Genomic DNA, 14,048 nt, shown 5'->3' on the forward strand with positions numbered 1-14,048 from the left:
CAGAGACTCCTTCTTACAACTTCAAGACCTCATATAAAATCTAGTGGCCCAGATCTGACTAATCCCAGGAAATGTAATTAAATTAAATCCAGCTTCCACAGCCATCTACCACCAGATTCTTTGGCTGCAGGCATCCCCAAATTCACATCAGTGCCTGCTATGGTTAAGCTTTCAGTGATGTGGACACGTGGCTCTGGAATAGATTTAAACCACTTTAACACAAAAAAAAAAGAGTATTTTCCCTTGTAGTTTCCCCCTACCAAAGGCTGAATCCTGGGACTGTGCTGGGGCTGGGCCCCACAGGCAGCAGAGATGCTGCTGCTCTCAGAAAAGGGCACACAGGCAGGGCAGCAGGATTCTGGGATGCACACTTTGCTCACAGCAGCAAGAGGCAGCTGGCCAGACTTCTGGAGAATTCTGCAGGAGGAAGAGCAGGTGCAGGCCATGCAGGGACACAGTTCCTGAGCAGGACCCTGGGAGAGAAGGTGCCACAGACAACACCACAGCCCAACCACTGCTAAACACCCAGCCCACTTTGTTTAAACAACCCCACTGTGCTCTGTTCTCACCTTCCAGCTGGGAATGGCTCAGGAATGGCTCAGAGCTCAAGAATGGCTCAGCCATTTCCAAAAGCCCCCTGCACTGTCCTCAGAGGCAGAGGAGCAGCAGTACATCTGTCACACAGCACCAACCCACCGTCTCCAGACCTCTCCCCTTCTCCATGCCCACTTTTTTCCAGGGATAAAACTCAGAACTCCTCAAAAAAAGGTCAGAATCCATTTGGAGCCTCCCAGGGCACTTGGCTGCACATCCCCTGGTGGCAGATGGCTGGAGCTGAGCAAGGCACAAAGGAACTCCAGCAAACAGGAGCTGCATTCAGCCCAGAGGTTGCCTTGACCCTGCCACTGCCTGACCCTTTCATACCACAAGACACACACCAGCTGTGCCTGCTGAGATGCCACTACAAAGCCTCTGGGGGGAAGAGAGGCCTCAGATCTTGTGCCTCATTTTGGTGTTTTTCATGTGATTAAAATCAACTGAAAGCAACTCCACAACATACTGCAGTTATAAATCCAGACCAAAGCACCTCGAGGGAGTCACAACAGGGCAGATACAGCCTTTTTTAACAAAGTGAAATGAAAAACATGACATACAAAACTCCCATCTTGAACAACAGAGGCACATCACTGGAGTTCAGGTTCATTTCTCAATCACAGCTGAGGGCATGGAGAAACAAGGGGGAAATTCAAAAATACAGGGTCAGAAGAATAATTTCAAAATACACAACCTAACCTATCCAAACTATGCAACCTATCCAAAATACACAACCCGACCTATCCCAAACTTTTCCTTTGTCAATTTATGCTTCCCTCTAGCAAACAAATAAAAGGATACCTCACTATCTTAGATTTGGGCACAAAATAAAGAAATCAGGCTTTCTAATATTAAAAGCCCATTCACACTAAACTGCAATCCAAACATTTGCTGATATCCACACACAGGGCCAAGTCCTCAGCAAGGGAAGAGCAGCTCCTTGGCAATCCCTACAGGGCTGTATCACACCAGAGGATCTGGAACTCTGCCCGTGACCCCAAGCAGGGATGGGCCCCTCAAACAGGACCTTGCAGATGTGCAAAAAGCCAAGTTGGAGCTGTGGCTTGTACAAAACTGTTTGGGGAAAGAATCTACAGTGGCAGAGGTTACACCTACACTATTGGTCACTGGAAGAAGAGAGAGCTCAGCTGGAGGAATCCATGAGCAAAGCCCCTGATGTGCAATGAGGGAGCAGAGTCAGTGCCTCAGCAGCAAGCAGAGCCTGTGTGAACATCCCATGCAGAGGCTGTGCCTGAATCACCATCCCAATGTGCCCAGGAACCTCAAAACCTTTTGTTTTGATTAAATAATTAACACTTCTGCATTACTCTGACAAGAGACAGCATTGCCTGGTGACTCTCATTTTGCAGCATTATTATCCCAGACTAATTTGTCCAAGCATGCTAAAGCAAATTTTGACCAATATGATCAAAAGGCTTTCCTGATTCTGCTAAATTTTGTAGACTGAAACACATAGCAAAGTAACCAGGCATGTAGGAAGTGGTCTGAATTATAAGGACAAGAGATTGACAGATCTCAAGAAGCAACAAGTGACCTTCTGAAATGAAAGTGTAATATAGTGAAAGTACAAGTTTTGATAGGACATACATCATCCTGATGTGTTTCCCCAGAAGCAAGAAGAAAGCCTTTTTTAACAAAGTGAAATGAAAGAAAATTACCTACAAAACTCCCATCTTGAATATTTACTAAATTATATATAATTTAAAAAAAAACCCAGCAGTCAATAAGCCATAAAAATGAATCCTAAGCAAAACACACCCTCAACTGCTTTTCGAAGTGTTAATTATACTAATGACAGTCTGCATAGCTTTTGTATACACTGGATATAGATCAACAACTGCAAGATGTGGAGGTGTGTGAAGGCAAGTCATTATTCAAATCCTAGGGCTTCAAGTGTTTCTGTTTAAACAAAGGCATTAATTTGACACAAACAGCACAGGCCAAATCACCTGAAGTGCTCAGTTATTACTCCTACATCCTCTCAGGCCAATAGCAATGGCTGCAGGGCAGTGTTTGAGGTGATGGGGAGGTTCCCATCTGCCCAATTAACAGCCCTTCCCTTGTCAGTGTCTGTACAGGTACCTCTGCCAGCCCTGAACACCAGGGGATCCATCAGGACATCCATCAGGGGATCAATCTGGGATCCATCAGGGGATCAATCTGGGATCCATCAGGAGATCCATCAGGGGACCCACCAGGGGATCCACCAGGGGATCTATCAGGCTCCCACCCTGCAGGAGCATCAGGGGCAGGACAGTGGGGATGGATGGAGAGCAGAGATCTCTGCAGCCAGGTCAGGAACCTGTGGTTTATTGCACAGGGCCTGGGTGCAGGGCCCTGCTGGGAGCTGCCAGCCACAGCTCAGAGCAGGCCCCAGAGAGGGAGAGAGAGGTAAAGAGGGAGGTTGTCGGGTACCTGTTGCCAATTCCCTGACTTCTGGGACTCAGGCTGGGCCCTCCCAGGGGGCTGCCCTGTCTGGGGAGACCCTCCTGGAGTGGTTTTGTATCAGGAAAGAGATGCACTGGATCTTTTCAGTCTTCAGGTTCTTGTTTATTATTATCTTATCTAGAGTTTTGCACGCTGTCCACACCAGGCTCAGTGCACTGGAAAAGCACCACAAAAATGGCCAACAATCTCTTGCTACAAGGTCTTTTAAGACTAAACTATCCAATTAAGAACTGACACCTAGATTATTTTCCCTTTTTAACCCAATAACTGATCCCAAAGAGCCCACAATGGGGACTTTTCTGCCCAATTACAAAATGCCACCTACACCCATGAAGAAGCCCAGGATGACACCCTGTGCCCTCCATCTTGCTTCCATCCACAACACACTAAAAATCCCAGAACCTCAATTTCTCACCAAGTGATTCACCTACACTGCTCTCTGCAATCTATATCACACTTTTGTGGATTCTAGTTTATTTTGAAGCCTAGGAAACTTTCTCCATGAATGAGGGTCAAAGTCAGTACTGCCCTGGGGGTCAGGGCACCCTCAGAGCAGACAGAGAAACATTCCCAGTGCCCTGGGTTTGCACAGTGGTAAAGAGAGAGAAGGCAAGAGTGTGGTGAAGAGGATGAGAGAGCGAGGTTCCCATTACAATACCATAAATCTTCTTCTGTGTTGAATATTCTCATTCTCACTAACCAATCTAGTACAAGATACAAATCCTATAGCATTTACATACAGCCTATAAGAATCATTACATTCCCATACTGTGTTACATTTTAAACCCCAAAAACTCCTCTTTGGGCCCCTTCTGCCAAGCTGTAGGCTCTGCTCTGACCCTTGGGCCTGTCTGCAAGCAGAGGGTGTTGTTCCATCAAAAGGGGATCACCTTCAGCTGGCCACACCATTGTTTTCCAGTTGTTCAGAAACTGAGGTATCTCAAAGCTTGCTTTCATTTCAGTCTCACTTATAGTTTCCATATTCTCAAAATCTTTTGCCAGACAATCATAATTATAAGGCTTTCCTGCTTCATCTTCCCAAACAGCACCCACTCCACAACTTGCCAGTTCTGTGCATTACCTGGGAGAGGGAGCCCATTTATTCACCCTGGTACATTTGTTTTGATCCCTCGACCCACATACAGATGGGAATTTCACATCCCACAGAACACTGGCTCCACCAGCCCAGTGCCTCCAGGCCAGGCAGTCCCTGGAGCAGCTGATGCCCTGCATGGAGCCCTCACCTTCCTTGGAGCCAGTGGTGGCAGCAGCTGTGCTGGTCCCTGATGCCCGTCCCACAGGGCTGGAGTGCTTCCCAGCCCTGCCTGGGATTTTAAGTCCACTTGGTTTCAGCATGATTCCTCTCTCCTGTATCTCAGGCTCCTGCTGCCAGTGTCTCCAGAGCGGTCCTGCTGTAACTGCTCAGGCTTCTGGATGGTGCACCTCTTCTTCCATGGTCACACACCTGAGGGAGAAGAGCACAAAGAAATCAGATTGAGAATGAGCAGGAGAGCATGGACCAGGCTCCCAAAAAGCAGTGCCCAGCTCTGTCCTCACAGCCCTAGGGGAGTCAGAACCTTTCATTTCTTCTCCTATAAAACCAGGGTGATCACCTCCCTCATCTCCCACCTTAAGTGTTACATTTTTTTTCATCAAAGTCCTGGTCCAAAGGTGAAACTTCCCAGAGCCATTAAACAAGAATTTAAAACAGTTTGGGATTTGAGTAACTGAAATGGTTTTGACTAGTTTTAAATCCTAAAGCCTCAGTTCAGCACCTGCCAAGCCTCTGTGGTGCTGTCAGAGCCCTGACAAAAGGCACCACCCTTCATGCACAGCCCAGGGTTTCATGCATGCTAAAGCAAATTTTGACCAATATTATCCCCCTTGACTAAAAGCACTGTCTGAGAGGTAAAAAGCTTTCCTGATTCTGCTGAATGTTCAGGGCAGCCTCTCCAAACTGGCAGGGGAAGGAAGGATGATGCCAGTGTCTGAGATGGGGTTTTCAGCTCCTGTCCTTAAAGACAAATCCAAAATCTTATCACAGAAAAAAGGGCATTTGGCCCTATAGATTTACAAGAAAATTTGAGGAAAAAAAAAAACCACAAGAAAAACAAAACCCCAAATTTCCTGAAACTTAAGCCTAACTCTACCAATTATTCATTAGTGAAGTCACAACCCTTCCTTATGTCACTGCCCTTCCCAGTAGGCAAATGGAATAAAACCTCCAAATTCCTTGCAAGGATGTTGCATCAGCAAGCACATTTTATGACAAGAAAGGAAAAATAAAGGAAGTGACTAAGTTGTTAAAAGAAAAAAAAAAAAAAAGCAGTAACATTCCTAATGGATAAAGAAAAATAATAAAAAAATGAGCCTATCAGCCAAAAGGAATCTTGAGGCTGGGAGTCAGCAGGCTAGAATGTGGAGGAAAAAGGGTGGCAGCAGAGTAAAGCAGGGACAATGCCAACCTAAGAGCAAGGAGAGCAATCCAAGCAGCAGCCAGAAACTGGGGACACTCTTTCCTGGGCAAAGGAAAGAGGCAGCACCCCTGAGAATCAAAGATTTACAGATGCTGCAAGGAGGAATTGCAATAATGGGATGGGAAATGATTGAGGCATGAGTAAGGACTTGAACAGAGGCTGGGGCAGAGCGAGCAGAGGGCTGGCAGGGCTCCAGGAAAAGCTGCAGGCAGACACAGAAGAGGGAAAACCACAAGGAGAATTCCAAAGCTGTATTCCTGAGGGCTCACAAATATCTAAAACACCAAAGTGCAGTAAGAGTCAGTCATCCTACATCAGCTTAAAGAGACAGAGAAAGGAGGGATCAGCAGAGACATCCTGGGGAGGGAGCCTGAGCAAAAAACTGAGGGATTAAAGCCTTTTCCCCATGTGCCCACCAAGGTGTTCAATAGCTGGGCTGGGTTCAGACACCTGCAGATATTCAGGGCTGGATGCTCCAATCACATCACCCACAGCAGGAATAACAGACAAGAGCAAGAAACTCTTCTTAAGGAAGAGAAAAACCCAGCCTTTGTGCAGCAGAGCTGGTGGGAACAGCTGTCAGAGCTGGACAGGAGGCTGCAGCTTCCAGCTCTGGTTAGCATAAAACAGGGAGACAAGGAACTGAATTTAGAGGTGAGAAACATTGATCAGGCAGGTTCCTGTAATCTGTCAAGCCATCAGATGTGGCATCTCCCACCCACTCCATCTCATGGTACACATTTTGCCCAGGGCTGGCTTTGATTTTACAGACAAGCTTGATTTCTAACTCCTCTGCTGGCAGGTGATGTGCTCTACCTACAGATCTGCATCCATCACCTCCAGCCTGAAAGTCTGCCCTCTCCACAACATGGCCTTACTCCTGAATTTATTCATTTTTTGGTCCTAAATTTTGGTTACAAGGTTGGATGGTGTACTCAGGATTAAGAAACTTGGGGCTGCTGGTGCTTCCACACAGCTGGCTGAATTAACCAGGAATGTGGATAAGAAGATAAAAAGACACAGAGAAGGAAAAAACAGCAGTAAAGAAGAATTTAAGTAGGAAAAGGTGCCAGAAAAATAAAAGGATTTTACAGTTTTACAATTTTCTGTTAGAGAGCATCTCTGGATCCTTAACTTTGCAGCTAGAACCATATAAACTTTAGGGAACAGTGAATTTAGTGTGTTCCTCTATTTTGTGCTCATCTTTGAGGAAACAGGAACTTCAGTTCATCCTCTCTCCACATTCTCATTATCCCTAAAGATCAGCTGTCCCCTCCCATCACAGGATATTGTGATTTTCTGCTTTTTCTCAGGACAACTGGATATTTTTACACTGGGGAGAGAAACAACAGGAAGTGTATTCCCACCACATAAATATTTCTGCCAGGAATCTTTACACAAACACATTTGCTTTCAACACACTGATACTAAAACCAAATGAACTCCACAGGCTGCTAATCATGCTCCCCTTGGAACAGACAGATGCTTTTATCCTGAAATACAGCCAGGTTGTGAAAAACACCAATCACTTGGTGTTTTAAAATTTTAAAAGTTTAATAGTAATAAAATGGTTATAAAAAGAGTAATAAAATTAGAGTAATAATAATTTGGACAATTAGGTTTAGGACAATATGAGACAATAAAAACAAAGAGTTAGGGACAGTCCAGGTACCTCTTTCTGGGCAAAATAAACCCAAAAAAAGGACACAGATTAACAGAGGATTAACCCTTAAAAGCAACAGCCTGTTGCATATTCATACACCTCATCCATGATGCATAAATTCCATTCAGACACAGGATTCTGCCTGGTCAGTGTCAGCTTCTTCCTCTGAATCCTGAGGCATCTCCAGGGCTGAGGAAGGTGGGAAGAAGTTAATTTCTTCTGATAATGCAGCAATAAATTCTCTTTCTCTGAAAGATTGAGGTGTCCTGTGGCTGCTATCTCAGTAGGAGTACATCGTTCCTCTCTTTAAATAAAGTATCTTACATAGCATAGTTTCTATTTTAACATAATGTTATAACCTAAAACTATGTTTAACACACTATTTAAGAAAATGAATACAGCATCACTTTCTAACATATCACATATAATATTCATTTCAATATTTTCTAAAAGCCAATCATAAAATACGCATTTTTCACACACTTCATGGCCACACTCACTGGGGTCACAGATTGAAAACCTTCTCCAATGCCACTGGGAGCCAGAGCAGATGCCCTGCCAGGCGGTGCCCACAGCTCCTGGGGAGGGTCTGATGGACAAACCCCTCCAGCTGAAGGGTCACTGTCACGAGCTGCAGGCTGGCCACAGCCAGGGACAGCTGCCTCAGCACACCCTGCACATTCATCATCACACAGGGAAATAAGGATGAAGTGGAGTAAATTTTACTATAAATGCAGTTTGTCAGTGCTACACAGATAAAAATAAACGTCTGGGATGCTTTTAAAGAAGTCTGTACGTGCTGCTAGGGACAAATACTCCTCCTCTGTCACCAGCTTCTCCCCCACTTCAGCACAAATATACATGAGCTGATTTTTAGGAAGCTCTGAACACTGAGCTCTTCCAAATGACACCATTAGGTCATCTCCACCACCCAGAGCAGTGCTGCCTGAGCCATCCCAGTCCCACATTAGTTCCTGGCTGAGTGATGCAGCCTTTATGCTGCAGAAATATCCCTGGCCTGGGACACAGGCCAGGATCTCCACAGGGCACTGCCCTGCTCCATTAGAGGTAACAACATGCTCTGAGCTCCTATACAGAACCCTCAGCTTCCCAACAGGCTCTATTAGCAGAGCCCTCCTGAATAACCTATTTCCAGCTCTTCCAAAAAATCTGCTCCCAGCAGTAGAGGCTGAACACAGGCAGATATGTGGTGTAAGAAACACATGAGCCATCCCTCTTCCCTGGTGCTGAAACCAGCCATAATAGGCTTCAAGCTCTATCCAGAAACTTTCAGGGCAACAGAAAATTTCTATTCTCTCTATGTGATTTATCATTCCTGTATTCCACCCCATATTACCTGCACAAGCTGCACACTTTGCCTTCCTGCAAAACTTCATGGAAATGTGACTTTCTCCTGATAGACTGTAAAGAAAACCCCATCTGCTCCTCTAGATACCCCAGTGCCACCAGCTCTGCTTATTTTGTTTTTATTTCCTTTACAAGATATGACAGACAACAAGCATTTTCTAGATCTCTGCTAGATTCTTCCTGCAGTCTTTCCATGCCAGGATGAATGGTTCTGTCTGTTCCCACAACCAAGAAAAGCATCCCAGGAATGCACAACACCAAACCCAGCTTCAAACAACCAAAATATTCCATTCCCCATCTTTCCACCAGAAAAGGGGACAGATGAATGTCAGTCACATCGGCTCAGATTCAGAAAGGGGAATTGTCTGGGGGTGATTTTATGATGATATTTTATTCACTTGTCTGCTTTATGCCCAGGATATTGGGGGTATCTTTAAGAGGAGCCAGGGCAGGGTTGCAGCCTGGGATCACTCTGTTCAATCTCACTCCAGTGTGCTCCCAGGAACGTGAGTCTCATAGGCTCAGATTCAAAAAGGGGAACTGTCTGGGGGTAATTTTATTATGATGTTTTATGTACTGATCTGCTTTATGGCCAGAATGTCGGGGGTATCTTTAAGAGGAGCCAGGGCAGGGTTGCAGCCTGGGATCGCTCCCTCCAGTGTGCTTTGGGTGCTGTGGGCTGGGAAATGTGAGTTATATGGGCTCAGATTAAAAATGGGAACTGTCTTGGGGTGACTTATGATGATACCTTATGTACTTGTTAAAAATGGGTTGGAAACTGTTGTAAAATAGTTGATAGTTGTTAAGCATGTACTGTTAGTTTGATTGTTATATTGTAAAAGGGGTTCAAAGGGCAGTTATAAGAAATACAGCACCCAAGGTACCATAACACACCTCAGTAAAGTGCACCAGGAGCCAGCCTGGACAGAACTGTCATGGGCCAATCAAGGCCTAAAACCCTCATGCAAATGAAGGATCCAAACAGAAACCAATCCAAAGGGACAAAAATCAGGATAAAAAGGGGCATCTGACCCAGGGAAGCTGTGCTGCTCCACCTGGAACATCGGGGCCATCGCTGCTGAGCGGCCCCAGCGCCGGGGCTGCTCCGTCCCCGCTGGGAATGCTCCTGCTCGGCCTGGGCCCCCTGCTTTAGGCCTTTCTTTTTATTAGAATAAATGCTGAAATCACTTTTAGTACCAGCAGTCTGGTCTAGTTTTTAACATACTCATCTGCTTTATTCCCTGAACTTTGGTGGTATCCTTAAGAGGAGCCGGGGTCGCAGCCTGGCATCGCTCTGTTCAGTCTCACTGCAGTGTATTCCAGGGATGCTGCCTCATTCCTCTTGTTGGATTGGGTTTTTTGCTAGCTTAAAACAAGAGTTTTCTTCTCTTTCCTTCCCCTAGCCTGCAGGCTGTACCAGGAATCCTCCTTTTTGGTTTTTTGTTCCCTTGAACTCTTTCTGCCTTGGCTTGTTTTCTTTTTCAGCCCGGCCAGGGAGCAGCAGGGCCACTCTGAACCGGAGAGCTTGGAGGAGCTGAACCACCACGAGAAAGGGCATTAAACCCACCAAGAGAGCACTAAACCCACCAAGAGAGCACTAAACCCACAACTTCAGCTGCTGTGAGGAAATTCAGCAGCTCTCCCATCTGCTCTGCTCTGAGCTCCTCTTCCCTCACACAGACAAAGGGACCTGTCACCATTATCCAGGCCATGTGTCAGCCCTGTCCTTTTCTTCCCTGGGCATTTTTGGCTTTTTTTGTTCTGCTGTAGGTGGGTAAGTTCCTATCATAGGAGCTCATATCTAGTATTTATGCAATCCTTTACCCCCCCCCCCTCCCTTTTTTTCTTTTTTTTTTTTTAATAAACAGTTTTTAAGGATTTTTTCTCACTAGTATCAATTTCTCTCAGTGGCAGAAGGCAGTTCCTGAAGCCCTTTTCTCTTTAGAGGAAACACTCATTCCAGAGTATAATCTCCTGAAATTTGTCTCCAAAACTGAGACAGGAACTGTTCTCAACTAAGTACAGACATACAGCCAAGAAATACCTTTCACCAGGAGCAATATATCTGGATATACCTGGCCAGCACCATGGATAATTACATGAGAGCAGCACACATTAAAACAAACAACTGGAGGTGCTCAGGGTCAATTATTTCATAATTTATATAATAAATATATTATTTAGTATATCAATTTATTAATTGATATAATAAATCATGTATATAATATATATTTTAGTATATTTATTTCTATATTATTCATAATTGATATAATTGAATAATTTCATAATAACACAAACCAAGGACTGGAAGAAAAAGTTTTTGGCCATACAGCTTATCCACAGACAGCTTCTGTGCTTCATCCATCCCTGTTACCCCGAGGAAAGCAAATGGTACAAATCACAGCAGTACTTGGCAGATGGAATAACATCTACTCAGGACAGCAATAAAGTCACAAAGCAGACACCCAGACCCAGCACACTTCCCCAGAGGAAAGCCCTCATGGATACACACAAAATAAGGATCTCTTCACCTCGACTCACAACAACTGCAAGACACAGGAACATGTTTCCAGACACCAGACTGAGCTGGCCTGAATCTCATCCTGTGCCTGGTGCTTCCTTCTGGCTGGATCTGGGTGGAAGAAGTGTTTACCCAGCAGGACACCCTGGGCATTTCACTGCAAGAGCAGACCCATGTGGAATTCCAGCCAGCTGGATCTGAATACTGCTCTAACAGTTTGGTCTGGATTCAGGTTTCTAACTTTCTGAATTCGAAAATTCACATGGAAGAAATTAAATTTGAATTTTTCAATCAGCCAGAGATGCACAGACCTTTTTAGGGATGGGGCTCATAGGAAAAAAAGGTAAAGAACAGCATTTAATTATCAGACTGAGGGAAATCAACATTATCATGTTGTCTGAAATGTTAATGATAACAACAATGCAGAGAAACAGAACAACACTTTTTTTTAAAGGACTTTTGACTTATGCAAATAATCAGTGGCTTCAAAGACAACTATTTGGATAGGGAAAGGTTAGCACAAGAAAGTATCTAAGACAACTTTTTGAGAATCAATTGCTTGTGCCATTACTTAAACACTATTCCATCTTTCCCCATGTTCATGCTACAGATGAGGAACACCAGGGTTTGGGATGCAGCACATTTGCAAGTGGAATTTCAGCCCTTTTCAGGGCTATCATGGTTCAATGTACACATAGACTCTTGCATTAGCCTCCAAGAGATTTCAGGGTATCATCCCCTGATATTCTGTCTGTCATTCTCTCACAGTCACTGGGTTTCATCCCCTGACTTCTGTCAGAGCCTGTGGGACTCTGGGTGAGAGCAAACCCACCTGAGAACAGCCCTGGAGCCACCCCTGCTGCCCCTCTGAATCAAACACCACCACTGAGGGCAGAAACCTTCAGCATCAGGCACTGAAAATGTTCAAAACAGGAGGTGAAGCTCAGCATCTCCCTGAAAATAAAATGCTAGAGAAGAATTTGAGCCCCTGATCACTGGAGTATAAGCTCACAGAATAAAGGCAAAAAGAGCCAAATCTGGTGTTCTTTTATTAGGCCTTATATAAAACCTTTACTGGCCTAATGGTACTGATTTTTTTAAAGTTATTTTATGTCTTGTTTCTGAGCATTTGGTTGCATCCACTCCATATTTCCAAGCCTTTCTGCACCTTCCCCACTCCCAGAAAAATGAGATTTTCAGGCAGCAAAGCCCCATCTCCTGGAGTTCTTACTCCTGGATATTTTACTGCCAATGTCCCACACCAGGAACAAGAGCAAATAAAGATTTGGTGCCCCAAGCTCCCAACACTGATCATGCTGCAAAGGTGGGTTAGGGATTTCAAGGACAGAATTTTGCCTTGAAATCCAAATCCAAAGGCCAGACTTGTGTGAAAGGGCCAGGAAATGAATCCCATCAGAGACAGGATATGATAACGTCAAACTGCAGCTTTGCTGATAGAGACAGAGATTATGCTGAGAAGAAAAGGCCATTTTATCTTTTAATTCCTTAAGATGCTCCATCCCATCCAAGGTAATTGTGCCATTCCCTTCTCACTTCTCTGATTAGTTACTCCTGACAAGCCAGCAGAAACCCATTTCTGAAGCACGTGGCAGATTAGGAGTAAATCCTTGCACTTAACTCAAGTATACAGGAAATGAGAAACACTCATTTTTAATTAAGGTCAGACTCCTCTCCCAAGAAAACCTTTCCTTCTCCCATAGAGGGAATGGAGATAGAGTACTGCAAGAATGAAAGGTGTGAAAAATGCATGTTTTATGATTGGCTTTTGGCAAATATTAAAATGAATATTGTATGTGTTATGTTAGAAAGTGATGCTGTATTAATTTTCTTGAGTAGTGTGTTAAATATAGTTTTAGGTTAAACATAATGTTAAAATAGAAACTATGCTATGTAAGATACTTTCTTTAAAAAGAGAGGAATGAGGTACTGCCACTGAGATAGGACACCTAAATCTTTCAAAGAATTTATTGCTCCATTATCAAAAGAAATTAACTTCTTCCCACCTTGCTCAGCCCTGAAGACATCATCAGCATTCAGAGGAAGAAGCTGACTCTGCCCAGACAGAATCCTGTGTTTGAATGGAATTTCTGCATCATGTATGAGGTGTATGAATATGCAACAGGCTGTTGTTTTTAAGGGTTAATCCTCTGTTAACATGGGTCCTTTTTCGGGCTTATTTTGCCCAGAAAGAGGTACCTGGACTGTCCCTAACTCTTTGTTTTTATTGTCTCGTATTGTCCTAAACCTAATTGTCCAAATTATTATTACTCTAATTATATTGCTATTTTCATAACCATTTTATTACTATTAAACTTTTAAAATTTTAAAAAACCAAGTGATTGGCATTTTTCACAAAAGAGCATACTGCTCACAGTTACATGTAGTGAAAACCAGGGATTCTGTCAGCCATCAGCTTTTTTCTCTCCTGCAGTTGGAGAATTCAAATAGGTTTTCAGCCATAAAACTCCATTGTCATGACAATTTCCCTGACAAGTGTGAAGTGTTGTTAACCTCTAGAGAAGGTGTGTTTAGTCTTCTTGCTCACTCAAACTTTGTAAAAACTAGCACAGAATGCCAAGAGAAAGCCTAGAAGGGTTTTATTTAAAAGCTCAGGTATTTTTAAAACTAATTCTAACCTCTGTGATAGACCAAACATCTTGTGATTTACTTCTAAAACAAGATTTTTTAAAGGAACAATATGCAAACCCCTCCTATTGCACTCTAAAAACCACAATGCAAATCCTGAGGCAAAGTGCAGAGAGAAGCAGCCAAAGTACATTGAAGGAAGTCACGACATAACCTGTGGAGCAATTTATGGGCTGGATGAGCTTGTGCTCCTCACACTGGCAGAATGCCTCCTGAGGACTGATACAGCAGGCAGCAACAGTTCTGTACTAATTGCAGAGCACAACTATCTCTAATTTGTGGGAAAAAT

General features: G+C 44.0%; 2 protein-coding genes across 5 annotated transcripts in view; one reads left to right on the forward strand and one right to left on the reverse strand.

The window, feature by feature from the left end:
* The window catches only part of RFC2 (replication factor C subunit 2), a 210,729-nt gene that overhangs the window by 160,802 nt on the left and 35,879 nt on the right, over positions 1-14,048 (forward strand). The gene's annotated exons all lie outside the window — the stretch shown is intronic.
* The window catches only part of CLIP2 (CAP-Gly domain containing linker protein 2), a 99,111-nt gene that overhangs the window by 62,686 nt on the left and 22,377 nt on the right, over positions 1-14,048 (reverse strand). For all 4 annotated transcript variants that reach the window (XR_008508764.1, XM_036394974.2, XM_036394975.2 and 1 more), the window contains exon 2: positions 4,308-4,528. Coding sequence is in view for 3 of the 4 variants with exons in the window: in XM_036394974.2 (XP_036250867.1) it covers positions 4,308-4,419 (112 nt within the window). In the remaining variant the exon portion in view is untranslated. The remainder of the gene's footprint in view (positions 1-4,307; positions 4,529-14,048) is intronic.

This window comes from Molothrus ater, chromosome 21 (assembly GCF_012460135.2).
Source record: "Molothrus ater isolate BHLD 08-10-18 breed brown headed cowbird chromosome 21, BPBGC_Mater_1.1, whole genome shotgun sequence".
Classification (NCBI taxonomy): domain Eukaryota; kingdom Metazoa; phylum Chordata; class Aves; order Passeriformes; family Icteridae; genus Molothrus; species Molothrus ater.